This window comes from Buceros rhinoceros, unplaced genomic scaffold (genome assembly GCF_000710305.1).
Source record: "Buceros rhinoceros silvestris isolate BGI_N320 unplaced genomic scaffold, ASM71030v1 scaffold285, whole genome shotgun sequence".
Lineage (NCBI taxonomy): Eukaryota > Metazoa > Chordata > Aves > Bucerotiformes > Bucerotidae > Buceros > Buceros rhinoceros.
The window spans coordinates 75,332-91,249 of record NW_010413177.1 but is presented as its reverse complement, the minus strand read 5'-3'; the positions used below and the strand labels follow the sequence as shown (position 1 = coordinate 91,249).

At 41.4% G+C, this 15,918-nt stretch overlaps 1 protein-coding gene across 1 annotated transcript in view; it reads left to right on the top strand.

The window, feature by feature from the left end:
* Positions 1–9,368: 9,368 nt before the first annotated feature.
* The window catches only part of COL4A5 (collagen, type IV, alpha 5), a gene marked incomplete at its 5' end in the record, with an annotated part of 54,263 nt that continues 47,713 nt past the window's right edge, over positions 9,369–15,918 (top strand). Inside the window, 2 exons of the mRNA XM_010136614.1 lie at positions 9,369–9,434; positions 15,430–15,519. Of these exons, the coding sequence (XP_010134916.1) occupies positions 9,369–9,434; positions 15,430–15,519 (156 nt within the window). The remainder of the gene's footprint in view (positions 9,435–15,429; positions 15,520–15,918) is intronic.

The window sequence follows — 15,918 nt, the reverse complement described above, 5'->3', positions numbered from 1 at the left end:
ACATGAAGGTGCAGTTGTCAGTGACAAATGATTGATGACCGTTACCAGGACTCAGGAATTGAAGCTTTTTCTGTAGCATGTTATATGGATAAAGGTGAAAAACTGAACACTTTCTAGGCAGGTAGTCTGGAGCCTGTTTCTTTATTCCATTTGCTTAACCAGGAAAGGATTAAAAAGAAGTCTTGGGGAAACAAGTGGTGATACAACTGTACAATACTTGGCTTGCAAGAATATCTGAGGCTTATAAGTCTAGCTGACAGTTAGGTCTGAGTTTGGGTTACATTTGGACATGGTTATAGAAAGTGGCAACATCTAACACCTGTCACTTGGGAAAGGTCCTAAATGACTAGTAAATCTTAACCTGTAATGAGGACCATATGGCACTGCTTATTTGCAGCTGGAAAAAATCAGGAAGCCTCGGGAGGTTAGTGCTGAGAGTCTTGTGTGTGGGGGGAAAAAAAAAAAATTCAAGTAGAACTGAGACTTCCTGGAAAATGAAGTGACTTACTGTGTAGTACCATGTCAGCTACTTAGTGCTTGTGCCACGGTGCTGGTGTTAGTTACAGAAATGTGTAACTGGACAGGCAAAGATGGAGGCATGCTTAAACCACTCCTCTAATTTGCTGTGTTCTTGTTCAAGGCGTTTGCTTACGGAGTGTGTAAAAAGCTAGAGGACTGCTTGCATTGAGTTCAGCATTTAGAACTGAAAGGAGTGGTGGTGAAGTGTAGGCTGCCAACAGAGGTGGTATAAAACTCCCAAAGCATCGAAGTCCAGAACTGAAAAGCCAACCAGAGGTACTTTGTTTAGGGTGTTTCTCTATTAATGCTGCGTAGAGGTTCGCGCAGCTGCTGCACTGCCTGCTGAAGAGGAAAATGTGGTGTTTGGCATCTGTCAGTTTATGAGCTTGGAGATGAAGTGGACTAGAAGACCACCTGGTAGCTCACGTTCTGTCTTTAGTGCTCTCTGCTTGCCAAAAGGTGTACTTGCCAAATCGAAACATAGATGCTTTCTTAAGATGTTGCCTCTGGATGGCAGCATAAAGGGTAGTGCTTAACCTGAGCTGCTATTAAGGGAAACTTTTGCAAATTCACACAGCATGATGTGGAGTTGTTTGGAAATTCATGTTCGTTAGGACCGGAATGAAAATACTTGGCTTCTCAGGCCTCTTCAGTTCTAGCTTTGAAATGCTTGTGAGAAGAGCAGTGGAGCTTGATAGGATTATTTTGTTTTCTGTGTGTCCCTCCCATTAAAATATACTACATCGAAGCCTGTTTCTTGTCTGATAAGAGTAAGAGACCACAGAAATGTGAGAGTTTTCAGAAGTGGTGAGAACTGTCCATGCCCTTTTCCTTGCCTACAGTTGAGTGCAAGGCTGGCAGCACTCATTTAAGCAGAGTGGCAACAAGGATTTTTGAAGACTGTAGAAAATGAGCTGCTGTGAGTTGCAAGGGCTAACTCCATTCCTTGTGCTGCCTGCTTAAAGTTTCGTCATGTCCTGAAGAGTTCTTGGTGGTCTTCCTTTTAAAGTCAAGTATGGAGCAAGGGAGACATCTGGCATAGCAGGGAAGTTGACTGGATGTCCAGATTTTGCACTTTCTGGTACAGGAATCAGACACAGGTTCTGTCAGGTTCCAGTACCTCCTGTTCCAGGGGGGTAAATTCTGTGTGTATTTGCCTGTTGCTTTCACCTTAGTTGATAAAAAAGGGGGGTGGAAACCTCTGGGAAGTTAAAAAACAGTTTCTGTGTAAGTTTCTTGCTGCCTTGCAGCCTCTCTGGGACTTGATAGAGATGAGTCCTTTCCATTTTTTTTCAGTTTCTCAAAACTGTGATCAGCAGTCCAGGCATCCAGACAGCCTGCCCTTCTACTCCCCTTGTTTGCCAATGGAGTCTCCTGTGCAGCAGCAGTGGCTGCTGCCTGGCAGGTCACTCGTCCTGCCAAAATCTGTAGGTGAGTGGTTCTATCGATCTTGTTCCTGAACCTTTCTCAGGAGCTTCCAGGAAAGGAGAAAGAAATTGTTCCCTCCCACAAGAGAATCGTGTTGCTCTCAGGATTATAGGGAGAAAATTTTATGGCAATAAAATGGGCAAATAGTTGTAGGATAGGGATAAATGAAAGTTAAATTAAGAGACTCCAAGTCCCATTGTCTGGTTAGACAATGTCAGTTGGTCTAAGGAAAGATCTATTGCTGCAAATAGTGGTTTTATTTTAACTCGAAACTTCTGTAAAGATAACCTCTACAGAGTACTGTGTGTTTAGAAAGCTATAGTTTGCTTTAAAGCAGTAAAATTCCATCTCATTTTACTACAAGGTAGAGGCAGAAAAATTCAATCCTTTTTAGAAAAGAGCTCACCTCTATTGCTTGTGGCACAACACTTTTAGCACAGACATAGTTGCTTAAAGTTTTTGCATATTCTGAAGGTAGTTATGCTAAGGTTCTCTTGCTTATTTTTTTTAGAAAATTAGTCCTTTAATTCCACACAATTCATGGTAACTGTATTTTAAGAGAAAATTTATTGACCCACAAACTTTCTGTATAATCAGAACATTCATTTGGGGTGTGGTAGCTAGATTTTTAGAGGGTCTCTTACTGTTAGATTTCATGTCACTAATGTAATATAAGCTACTGGGGTGTCTAAAAAGCAAACAGCCTAGTGCTGCCTTTTAAGAGGAAAACCAAGGGATGTTTATCCATAAGGGGTCTCAGAATCTTTTTTTTTTTTAACCTGCCTCTGTTCTGTTCTCATTCATGGTGGTCAGAACTGCGGCTACTACAGCTAAGCACTTCCTCTGCAAGCCTGAACAGATCTTGTATTGTGCAGACTTCAAAGATAGTGCCTCGAGGTGTAGCAGGTTAAATTACATGTCAGAAGTTCCCTTACTTTTCACAAAAAAACCCCCCAGGATGGTCAAGAACTACAAACCTGTTTGACTCCTACTAAGAGAATAAGTTTCATGGTCTAAAATGTGTCTTTGGGTAGGTAAACTGAGGGAAATGATTACTTAAAAAGATATGTGATCTTGTAATTCATGTTCTGCTTTAGAAATGTTACTGCTCATAAATACAATACTTCAGTGAGAACGGGATGGCCATTTGGGTTATGGAGCTGTGATGGCTTTGCGGTAGATGACTTCACTATTTGAGTAATAAACTATTATCTGCAGACTTGTACTCTTGATACGCCTCAAGAGCATGTACGTGAAATCCTAATTAGATCTCACAACAGCTGCCTTAACTCTGCTTGTCAAATCCCTACAAAACCTTTTGTTTCTTGATTATATTCGTGTCCAGGCAAGTGAAAGGAAACTCAGCTTGCTGAAGATAAATGTTGAAATCTTTGACCTGGATGAGTAGTAAATCCTTAGCTAGATAACCGTGCAGGTGTTTTGTTACACAGATCTGGGCAAGCTAATAAATGTGAGGATGCCCTTCTGGACCACCACCAAAATAAAGCTTCATCTTTGCTTGGAAATGAAAGGCTGAATTTCTGTTGTAGAGCTACGAATAATTGACTTTGAGGCTTTTGCATGGTTCCAGCAGAAAGAGTACTGTAGTCTTGCTCCTAGGACGAAGGCATTTGTGTGTTGAATTTTCTGATTTTAATCAAAGAATTTTTAACAGCAGTCTTAAATATTGGATAATTCTAACAATATAATGTTCCCTTTTTCTCTGATGTTAATACATTATGTTCCTGAGGGGTAAGCTGATATATTTGAATGCAGGGGTGATGTTAGTAGTGTTTAGGGAACTCCTCTAGCAGTGGAGTAACCGAGGCGCGGTTTTAATACATTACAGGCCGCACCAGCATTTAAAATCAGTAGCTGTGCATGATCAGTTGTTGATTCTTCCTTGACCTCCTGCTGCCACCAGAACTGAGCTGTCAAGAAAAGCGCGCAGTCTGTCCATACAGGCTGCATTGCTAGGTCGGGTCAGTAATGTCACTATGCTCCTCTAGAAATGAGAGGGCTTATCAAACAGGGAATTCTGCATTCATGGTAAAATGATACATAAGGAGGATGTTGAAGCAAAATTGCTCAATCTCTAAATGTTCAGACAGTTGGATAAAGGAAACAACATACAGTTTAATATCTGGGTTGAGGATTCATTTGTGAGCAACTTAGGTCATGTCAGACCTTTTCTGAGAGTTTGCAAAGGCACCTCATTGATTCATGATTACTAATTTCTGATCTGTGAATATCAAGCTCTGTAAATGACTGGCTTCCCTCCCCATCCTTCTCATCTTTCCTGTGGAAAAAGTATTAAAATATTGGTAAAATCCTATCTGCTCAAGAACTTACACATTATTTAAGTACTCATGTATACTTTAACTTGGGCTTTTGGATACTCCCTACATACACACAATTAACTGTTTAGTTTCCCTGCTGCTGCATGTACGTAATGGTAAATAATTTCTGAAGTGTGAAATTTCCAATCTGAATGTGTTAGTTAAGCAGCTAATGTATTGCTTATATGGTGCTGCGTTACTTTGATTCTGACAAAGACAGAAGGTCAGGCTAACCTTCCTGAAGCCATTAACCAGCCCTCTATGAGTTTTATTAGCTAGCTTGTAGTAACAGTGAAGATGATTCTGGCTTCCCTTCACACTTCTAGGAAGTCCCAAGTTGCTGTTCTCACCAGAAATCCTGTTCATCTGCCTGGCAGGTTTTTAGGAATGTTTTGTTCAACACTGATGTGAATGGCAGCTGGGAGGTGGAGAGGGAAGGGAGTGGACTGTACTGAAATCGCCTTGTTACTGACAGCTCCAGGCCTGATGAGAAAGGAGGGGAATGTGCCCAGTACGTAAAGCAGGCTTTGAGCCAAAACAAATTTTGAGGGTAACTTAGGCTTATTCATTTCACTGAGCTGACTGTAACAAACCTGTGGCCAAGAGTAAGAAGTTACTTTGATTTCAAATGTGTGCTTTTTTCTTCAAACTGAAAAACAAACAAAAAACCCGCATTCTGGTGGTGTAAAGTAGTTTCCCTCAGTCCATGTACGACACAAAAGACTGAGCTTGTTCTGGAAGAATTATCCTTTGACCAGTAAACCAATACCATCCCTCCTTTTATATACTAGTGAAAAGAACTTGCTCTCCACACATGGATTCAATGGGGTAGAAGCTGTCAGGAAAATCCAATGAAAGGATTAGCTAAACTTGAATAGATTAATTAGAGCCCTTGATTGTGTCTTGCTATGCAAAAGTCACAGCAAAGGAAGTGGCAGTGATAGTGAGTTCATCTTTGCAGGTACATGGTGGGGAGGGGGGGCAACAGGAGTACAGTAGGTAGGAAAGCAATCTGAGCTGTTTCAGCCCTGTTCTTAAGGGCTGCCTCGTCCATGGCTGTGTAGTTGCAAAGTGAAAGATGTTAATAGGCATGAAGATTGTAACCAGCTCCTTATGATCAAGCCACAACTCGCTATTATATCTGCTATTTTTTACCATCTTAGCTGTCACATAAGACAATGTGTCATACTGGCCAGAGCTAGGAATTGAGCTACTGTTGAAGGCTTCTGGTGTGACTTGTTCCGTTCCCCAACCTATAACAAATGTACCAAGTGTAACTCGGAGTTCTTTGGAGTCACTTAATTTTCCATGTCTGAAAACTCAGTAAGTCGTCTGATTTTTCAGAACTGGTGATGATTAAGCTGTTACTAAGGGCAAACTACTGATTACAACCATCTAGATCCTGCTCTTAAAATAGATTTTCCAGTGCTTGAAAAGTTGGAGGCATTGTATCTGCTTGCTTTATTTGAGGTGTGGGTATCTCATTGCTTGTGTGCAGGAGCAACTCCAAGTGTTGTTATGCGTTGATATAGAGCTTGGATTTTCTTTGCACTAATGGGAGATACAGAATTAAATTTCTGACATCAGAAATCTCTAGCCTGTGGCTGCGGAGTGGCTTTCAAACTTGTACTAGCTTGTTATGCAGTGAGCGTTCTCCTGTAGCGCAATTTTTGTGCCTGCTTTCCTGAGTAAAAAAGGCCTTGAGATTACTGAAAAGTCTAAACAAGGAGAAAGTTTTCACTTAGAATAGGTCATTAACCTTTTTTTGCTGAGCCAACATGTTTTACTTTATGTTGGTTTTTGTGCTCTACTGCAGCGTGACCCATAAGTGTGGCATGAATTGATCTTGATATATGAGTAGTACAAATTCTCAGGGCTTTTTTTCTTGAAACTATTTTGTTTAAAAAAACAAAATTTAATTTGGTGGAGATACAAGTTGACGCAAATAAGAAAAACAACCTGCCAAATACAGCTTTTGTACAGAAAGATAGATGACTGTACTGAGGAAATACTTCTTGATAAGCTTGTGAGTGAATAGATCTTCCCAGGATTTAGGCCAAAATTACTGCCATTTGATTAGAGTGGGTGTTTGAAGAGTTTTCCAGTGAGAGACTTTTTAGCTTCCCCTCGCTGCTATCTGGGAAATACCATGTTCCCTTCCTGAAGCAGTGCCTCTGACCTGGATATTCAAAACCGTCTGTCAAAAAGCGTTCAGTGACTACACCTGACTCTTCAAGATGGGCTGATTGTGTATGTTAAGAGGCTGCTGAAAATGTAAGGAGTCCAGTATGAATAAATGACTGTGCGAGACAGTCACAGGTTAAAAAAAAAAAAACAAACTACAAAACTGTATTGATTAAATTGAAATATTTTTTGCCCTTAAACTACAAATAGAATAGGGAGAGAAGCACTTCCTTCAAAAACTTTAAGATGAGTCTAAATCTTCCTGTATAAAAGCTTTTTTTAGTGCCGCAGGATTGGGAAGGATGCACTGCCGTTCACCATCATATCCATCATTACTTTTTGCCAGCATATGCGGGAAAGGTGGCCCTTTGTTAGCTCTTCCAAAATCAGCAAAGTCAGTCCCTGACTTCTAAACAAGCTGACTTAAATGTCGCTTCTCCCTTTGCTTTATTTTGGGACAGGCATAGTTGAGAGGCTAGGTGTATGGGGAAGTGCTGGGGCTTGAGGCCAGAGAGAAAAAGGCTCCAGGAGAGCGGGTGAATCTTAGGGCTGTTGTCTTCCTGCTTAGGAGGGTGTAGCAAAGATGGAGCCAGGCTCCTCTCATCCTGCACAGGGTAAGAGGTAATAGATGCAAGTTGCAACATAGGGAATTCCAGTGAGATTGGAGACGGTGGGGTCAGGGAGGAGGAAGGTTCCCCATAAAGGCAGTCAGACACCAGACCAAGAGCCTAGAGACGGTGGGATCTTCACCACTGTAGTCAGTTGATGTGGGCAACTGGGCAAGGGCCTGTGCAACCTGCCTGAAGTTGTCACCCTATGATTCCTTCCATACCAAGTTATTACACACTTGCATTTTCTTTAACTGGATCTATTTTGAGTAGTCTGTTCACCTCAACAGTTCACCTGGAAACTCAGAAAATTTTTGTTAGAACCACTCTCTGGAAGCTGTGAGGAAAACTAAATGAGTCTCTTCTGTTTCATAACGTCAGTAAATCCTCCTTACACTGTGCAGGATCTTCATGCTTTCCATGTGTGCGTTATTTTAGCCCATGTGTGTTTTACCACTGCTCAGCTTTCGATATTTTTTTATGAGGGCTGATTTACATTTTTTTTCTTCCCTCTGCCTCTTGGAGGGAGCAAGGATTTTCAGGTAGCTCTCACGATGCTATCCTTGTAGTAAGAAACCCGTGCTGCTGCGTGGTGTCTAGGTAACCTGCTGTTTCTTTGCGTTAGGCTTGTGCTGTGAGGCAAGGGAATATTGCATGTAACTAAGGTTAATCCCTTTTAAATGAAGCTTTGTTAACGAGATTAATCCTAAAACTGGTTCACAAGGAACTTGCTTTTTTAAAATCCACTTCTAAAAGTGAAAAGTATCTGATACCAAATTCACAGCGTAACTGGGATTGAAGGGAAACATCAGAAGGGCATCTCGCCAAACACCCTGCTCCAAACAAGGTCATCGGTGGGGTCAGGCCAGGTTACTGAGAGCTTGCTCCAGTCTGATCTTTGAAAACCTGAACTGGCTAGTCAGGTTTAATTTCACCTTAGGAAATGGCTCGGTAAACCCCCTGTTAACCAAAAATTTTGGGGTTTTTTGTATATTGACTCAAACTGACTACAAAACACAAATGGAAGATTTCTGAGGGATGCCCTTGTCATGCTGTGCTACTGCTGTACTACTGCTGTACTTAAAGCTCTGTCTTTTGCTGCAAGATGCTTTAGCTGATCCTGGGTTTGTGTAGCTCCATGTGAATTAGGGTCCTTCTGTGTTTTCAGTAGGATGCTCGGTAGTGTGTTTGGGCTGAGAGCCAGGATGTTCCTAGTGCCAGGCAGGTGATGGGTCGTGTCTCTAAATGCTTCTGTGATAATGAAGACTAGAATTCAGGTGTGGGTGTACTCTAGACCTGACACACCAACTGGTTTCCTGCTTGACTAAAACCTTGCACATAATGTTCTCTGTAGATTATTGGGAAGGAGCACCCCAAATGCTCAGCTTTTCAAGCTTCTAAAGCGTGTGCTGTATTTAATACAATGCATTTTTAAGACAGTGCTTTTGTTTAAACAAGTTGAACTCTAAAGATACGCACCCAAGAGCATCTGTCATGGTTTTTAGCTATAAAGAGGTTTTAAAATGGATGTCCATATATATTATGTAGAGACATTATAAAAAAAAATTTCATTTATTCTAGAAATCTCACTTCTGTAAAGGTATCTGCTCATCTCTGAAATCAACAGGGAGCTCTAGTGAGTATCTCATGCTGGGGGGTGGCGTGTGTGGGTGTGGAAGAATAGAAATTAAGTGGATGTGGTGTGGAAAGATTACCGAACTTGGATCTGCTTTGTGAATCAAGCTTCCATATCTCCCTTCTCCGACCACTTAGTATTTGGCCATCACTCCGCTTATGCTGGAGACTGTAGCTGGCTTGTCGTGCGTTGTTGTGGTGTGTGAATGTAGTGAGATACTAGGGTTTTTTAAAAACCTGTTCTCAATAACCGAGCTGTGGAGGGAAAAATTAATCATGTAGTAAGTATCTTTCCAATAACTCAAATATGCTTGCAAGCTTTGGTTTAAACTCTTGTTCAAAACCTGACATCTACTGGTGGGAACTGTAATGGGCCCCTGTGGCCATAGGTGTGGCATTGTACCTGCCCTAGAGTAAATGATGTTGAGCATAAATTGAAGTTTAAAATTTCTGGGGAAACTGTAACCGTAATATACTTAGGTACAAGGATAGGGAAAAGTGATTGAACTTTCAGTTAACTGTATCTGCTTTGATCACATGTATAACAGCTAGATGACAAATTTTATGGGCTTATATTTTAGACTAACTTTTATAATAGTATTAAAAACTTCGTACAGTATTATGTTGATTAAAAACTATTTTTTTTCTTCTCTCTTTAAAGGCTTGCCATGGATGTACATCTTTATCCAAATGTGATTGCAGTGGAGTAAAAGGTGAAAAGGTAAATATCTTTTTTTGTCTGTCTGTTTACTGGTAGTCCAATGAATGAACCACTGAGCAGCTGGACCATGGAAGTGGCACAGTTTTGATAGAACTTTCCCACCATACATAGCTGTTAGCCAAATAAGCAGCTAGTTAAGTCAAACGTATTCTTGGATCAAGCAGAGTGAAAACCATCCCCAACCCAAAAAACAACCCAGTGTGATTCATTCAGTGCAATGGGCTGTTTGGGACTGCCCAGACAGTGTCTTAAGGTGAAGAGATGCATGTTGACATCTCGGAGCTTTCCTGCTTCCACTCTCACCACCTGAGCTCAATATATCTGTGCAGTACTTCATGCTTCTAACACCATTATTTCTTAATGGTTTACAATTTTTTTTCCTTTGAGGAAACAGCAGGTGCCCAGCATTTCTTTTAGTTACAGTGCAGTGTAGATACACAGCTCAGTACTTGCCTGCACTGAGCCTTTGCTCAAGTGTGGGAGCCTGGCTGTAGGTAAATCGTGGTTAAACAGTTCCCATATAACTGCTGTCACAGGGCATGAATGTGGTGTGATCACTGCAAGGGGGAGAGACTGCCTGAAACACTTCTACTCTAAGACTTGTAAACAGTTTGCTTGAGATGCAATGGAGTCTTCTTAAAGGTGTGAACCGATAACAAAGAATTTGATAAGGCTGTCTTATCAAACCACTTCCCCTATCTTAGCAAGGTTCCAGAAGGGCTTCAGTGCTCTACATAAATTTGACCCATTTCAGAGGTGACTTTTGACATTGCATAACCTCAAATGAAGAAAAGTAATGCAAAATAATCAGTCACTGCACTGGCACTGTAATGTGCTGATGCAGACTTTTACTATTGGCTGAGGTTAAACCAGGCAGATGTCCAAAATTCAGAGTAATTCTTGGTGCCACACCTGCCATCCAGATAGCTCCAACCAGATGAGGTCATTCCTTGGCATTTACTTCCTTTTAGTTCATCCCCCGCTTAAGTAGTGAAGAACAGCATCCCCTTGATAGCAAGCTTTCTGAGTTAGATTTGGTTTGCCAAAACATGAACCTGGTTGATGAGTTCATGCAGGAGCTTCAAAGTGCGGGTGGACAAACCGGATGTATCCTAACGCTAGACACAGGACTGTTTCAGGCTTAGTTTGAAGGCCCTTAAGCATTAGGCTTGCATTCACAAAAAATTGTAGCAGGACAACTTTGGAGAAACTTTCTGTAATTAAGTTGGCCTTTTTTTGGACTAGTCACAGCTATTTTGTGAATTCAGTGAGCAAATGGCTACTGGCTGGCTAGCGTGGATAAAGAAAACCTATTAGTAAATCTTGTTTTCTGGGTAAAATCAAGCAATTATTTTTCTCTCAATGATTCAGGTTTCTCTTTACACTGCTGTTACACATGCAGGGATGGATCTTGACCTGCTTGATACTTTCCGGTTCTTCAGTGTGATTTAATGAAATGGAGATAGTCACCTTTCTCTGGTGAAGAATGTCTTGGGACTCTTTGGAGTCAGAAGGAGCTTTTTGTCCAAATACAGTCAGCAACTGGAGCATGAGAGCCTTGTTCAAGACTGAGCTCTCGAGTGCAGACTGTCCTAGCAAATTGCTAAGGAGAACTGCAGAGGAGAAACTCATCCACATCTTGTTTCCAACCTCTGGCCTTTTCTGAAGGGAATTACAGCAAGTCCTGAGCAGAAGAGTGAGAATCTTGATAGCCTTTTGTGTAAAGGATGTGGGGAAGGAAAAAAGCCTCCAGTAAAACAAGCATAACATCAGACCAAATATTTATGTAACAGTAATGCATCTTCCTGGAAAATTCTTTGGGGGCTACAAATTGATCAAGGTGTAATCTTTTTCTAATAAAATTTAAACCAAAAAATCCCAAACAACATAAACCAAAACAGAGCTTCACCTGCTTTCTCTGTCTTTTTTTTTTTCTCTCATGTCTGAGTCCTCCTAGGGAAGGGAGGGCTGTGTGTGTCTGAGACTCCCACTTATTGAACCAATAGGTATAAGGCAAGTTTTCATCTGCAGAATGCAAGATTCTCTTTGAAATCTGGAAAGTGTCCTGAGGTATGCCAGAGGTTTTTTGTGCTGTTCTTTTTAAAACAGCCCTTCTGAAGCTTGCAGACCATCATGTACATTGTGTAAAGGAACAATGAAAAGCAAAACCTGTTTCTTGCAAATATTTATTTTATAGTGTAAATGGCTGCTTCTGCAAGTTTCGGGCTTCTACTTTGTATTTGATGCTTGACATTTGGTGTTTCTCCTTCCTTCTCCGGTGACCTCTAAACCAGGAGTCAAACTCTGTAAGTTTCTTGCCTAATTGGTGTATGAAGAGCATTAGACAAGGAGCTGTTTAAATAATCTCCCCTCTTTGATTCTCCTATTCAGAGTGTGACAATGTACTTGTAGAACTACTGGAAGTCAGACATACAGAACCTGGTTCCGTACGGGGAAGACAGGAAAAGCTTTGTCAAATGCACTCAGTGAAGCCCCATGCTTCTGTTCCACTGTGTTTCACTTCTGGCCCGAAATCAGCTTGTGCATCCAAGTCGCTGTCCACTTGCATTAAGTCAACTAAGAAGTGCTGCTTTGTTCAGCTTAGCAGAGCCTAATGCGTTCCGTTTGAGACTCCAAAGTAGCTGCCTTCCTAAGCATCCTAGCATTCCCTGCAGGATATCCACGTTTTAACAGATCAGGTGAAGTAATACAAGTTGAACTGTAACAAATAGGAAAGCTATTTTCATGTCCTGCCTTGGGGTTCCACAGCTTCCATGCTGCCAGTGATTCCTGTTTACCTTTGCCGTGAGCCCTTTTAGCACCAGTAGCGTGTTATCTGTTGGAGAATCAAAGCACAGTAAGCTTTTTTTGGATGGTGACAAAAATAGGTGTACTAAAATTTTATTCCTCTGCTCAGGCCCACCTTACTAAACTGAAATAAAATGGGCAGTGTAAAATTCAAACATATCTAAAATGGTATAATGAAGAAATGAGAGAAATTTACTGGAGAAGTGGGTAAAAATTGATTGCAGGTGGGAGCCAGTGTGCTGTTACAGTAGTGAACTGGATCAGGTAAGAGTGTTAAAACTGAAGTAAATTAAGCTGCTACATACAGGTCCTTATAGGAATTGCTCTCACTTTTCAACTTGAAGAGAAATGTAGAATTACTTTTCACTTAAGGAACTGGATTATGATTGGGGTTTAAATAAATATTGCTTGGCGCTTTTGAGATTACCACCGAAAACAAGTTGCTCTGTAAACTAGTTTAGTTTTCAGCCTAATCAGTTCCTTCATATATTGTAGCACAACTATTTGTGTATCTGTGATAGAAACATGTGGCTTAAGATTGGAGGGACCATGTTTTTCACAGCACCTAGGACAGAGCTGTTCTTTAGTTATTACATATGGTTAGTCTTTGGCATTTTAAAGGAGAACTTCACAAGGTGCTGAGTTTACTGGGTTTGTGGATCACGATGTTAGGGTTGCAAGTCCGAAGACTCAGCTGTGCTGCAGGTTCCCGATATACAATTTCAGACGAGCTTGGTGCCTGGGATTCTGCCAAGAAGAGCTTATCAAATCTGAGCTCTGAAGGCAGTTCCAATGCTTTGCCTCTCTATGCAGATACAAGAAATCCATGCCCTTAACAAAGGAAGAATATCTTATTCTTGGACTCTCTGGTTGTATATTCTTGGAGCTCTGAGTCTCCGAAAATTATCAGGATACACCCTCAAGATCCCTATTTCCTTCTGCTGTTATCATGGTAAAAATTTAGTACGGATGTCTCTCAAGCTCAGCTTTTCATTTTGGTTACAAATTGCTAAGAAATAGTTTAAAATGCTCAGATTTTAATCGCTTGGTCACGAATAATTAATGCGCTTCACAAAAGTTGGCCTGAGCTGCACTGATATGGCCCTGTTTTCCAGGCAAATTTGAGCATCTGAACTTCATGGAAACAGCCATATTTGCAAGGTGTGCAATAGGAAAAGTCTGGAGGCAGGAGCAATGTCTGAAAACTGCTCTTATAGAGTCCTTGTAAACACTATTGAAGACAAAAAAAATCCCCCCAACATCATTTGTATTCTAGAGACAGTTTCTCCCTCTACTCAACTTGCCCTCATTTCTTTCTCCAACTGATTTTTTGATCAAAATTAGAGATTATAGTGCAGCTATTTCCTCTGTCATTATTTTGATACAGTTCGCTTGGGAACTGTCTGGTGTAATCGCTCAGCTGTCCCTGAGCATAGTCCTTCAAATCATCTGTCCTCTCTTGGAGGTAATTTGCTGATAAACTCCGCAGGAGTTGCCCTGGCAACAGTTTCCTTGTGCAAGGCTCTCATTGTTGCTGCTCACTTTGAAAGTGGGCTTGGAAAACACTCATTTCATAATTTCAGTAGTGCAGTTCAGTAGCATCATGTGTTGCCTCCTGTATTTTTCTTGCTTAACTTTTTGGCTTCACTTTAAAGTCCTTGGCTTCCCACTTCTGTGACTGCTTAGAATGGAAACCTAAGAGTCGTTGCATTTTAGAGAACAGTTCTTCAACCTTAGGGAAAGTAACATCTGCAGATTGTTACTAGAACCAACTTTTAGCAAATGGTTGGCCTTGTGTGTCGTCTAACAAGAGAAGTGTGACCAAGTTGAGATGAGTAGGTGTTGTGTAGCCTGGCTCATACCTGACACGTCATGTGCTTGTACGCAGGTGTCTTTCCTTAGTGTGCAAATACAGTTCTTGCCAGAGCTTGCTCCAAAGTTTGGCTTTGTCTAACGTTTTCCCTATCTGGCACTCCCAAATTCCTCCTCCTCTCTCCTTCAGGGACCTGCTAACCCTTTCATATCCTGCTGTGAGACAGTAACACTCCTCCACAGCCTGGTGCTTCAGATGCAGTGGTACACCAGCTGTACGGCCCCGTGTGAGAGCACAGCCTGGCACTTCGAGTACAAAGGCAGTTCAGCTCCTGGCTGTCAGACTGAAGCTAGCCTCAATTTATGATGCTCTTTCAGCATTTCCACAGGGGATAAAAGATGTCTGTCCTGTATAAGAACGATGTGTAACCTACAGTAAAAGAGGAGTATGTTTACATTTTAATTAATAGGAAACTTAATTTAGTCTACCAGTTAATGAGCTGTTCATTCCTATCCAAGGAATCCCTGAGTCTCACTATATAGGTAGGACTGAGTACAGCTGGGCTGTTTGTTCTGGAAGGTTGCAGCACTTGCTTGCACACAGCCTTTAATCTCTCATCCTCATCCTAAATCTTGTGTTTCCAAGGAAGTGATACAGCATGTACTGTAAGAGAAGGCAGGAAGAGAATCCTTGTTACTTTCTATAAGCATTTTAGTGAGATTTCAGCATCTTGTAAGTGTTTTGAATGCAACTTCTGAGTTTCTGACTCCACAGTGAAATACAGAGCACCTACCTAAGCAGTACAGTGAGAATATTAGGATTTAAGAATGAGATTTAACACTGCTGTCATGTTGAATACCTGCTGTCACATTTAGCATCCAGCTGCTTATGGAAAATAATGAGAAGATGAGCAAAGCCTTAATACTGCCTTTTGCATGTTGTGCTCCAGGCTGCAGTTAGGTGCTTCTGTCAGCTCGCAATCCCCAGTCTTCAGTTCTCTGCTGCTGTCGTCTTGAAGATGGGAGATTGCTGGTTCAGTTCTTTCACCTGACTGAGGAGAGCTAGGCAGGACCTCCCAAGTTTCTAGAGAGTGCTATAGCTGGTAGACTGCGAGATAAGAGATGTGGGAGCTTAAATACTGGATAAACATCCTATGAAACCTGTTGAAGTGATGCAATTAAAGGCTGTGTGTGTATGTGCATGTGTGTTCAGGAATTTCTGTAGCTAAGCAGGTGAGATGCTTAATCATTGTTAGTTTGCCTGTATGATGATGTCCTACAGAAAACCAGAAAGATAATGTGTTTTCTGAATTTTTCTGTCATAACTTGTGCTTTTATTATGTTACACCTCCACCACCACCTCTTCTCTTTGTAGGGTGAAAGGGGATTCCCAGGCTTGGAAGGACAGCCAGGTTTGCCTGGATTTCCAGGACCTGAAGGACCACCTGGTCCAAGAGGCTCGAAGGTAAGTGCTAATTTACCTGAATAGCATGGAAATACTGGGTGGTGTTAGCTGGCTTGCAGTGCTGATCCTAAATCATTCCAGAACTCCTCATTATCATCGGCTTAATAGCCAAAATCTTCAGATCATGGGATGCGATAAAGCTTTTTTGTTTGATTTAAATAGTCAGCCAGAGGAAAAAGCTTGCTTTACGCTTTCTATTCTTCACCTACGCATGTGCCTGCAAACCCTACAGGTATCCTTCCGGTAGGTACTGCAGATGAAGGTCAAAGAACAGGTTTGGCAAGGGGCTGTAATGTGGTTTTATTAGGTCTTGCACTGATAAGAGGGGTGTTCTGCTGTTAGCTGCCCAGAGGGGTCCCACCACACCAGTAAGCTGTTGTTAGGCCTGGTGGCATTCCT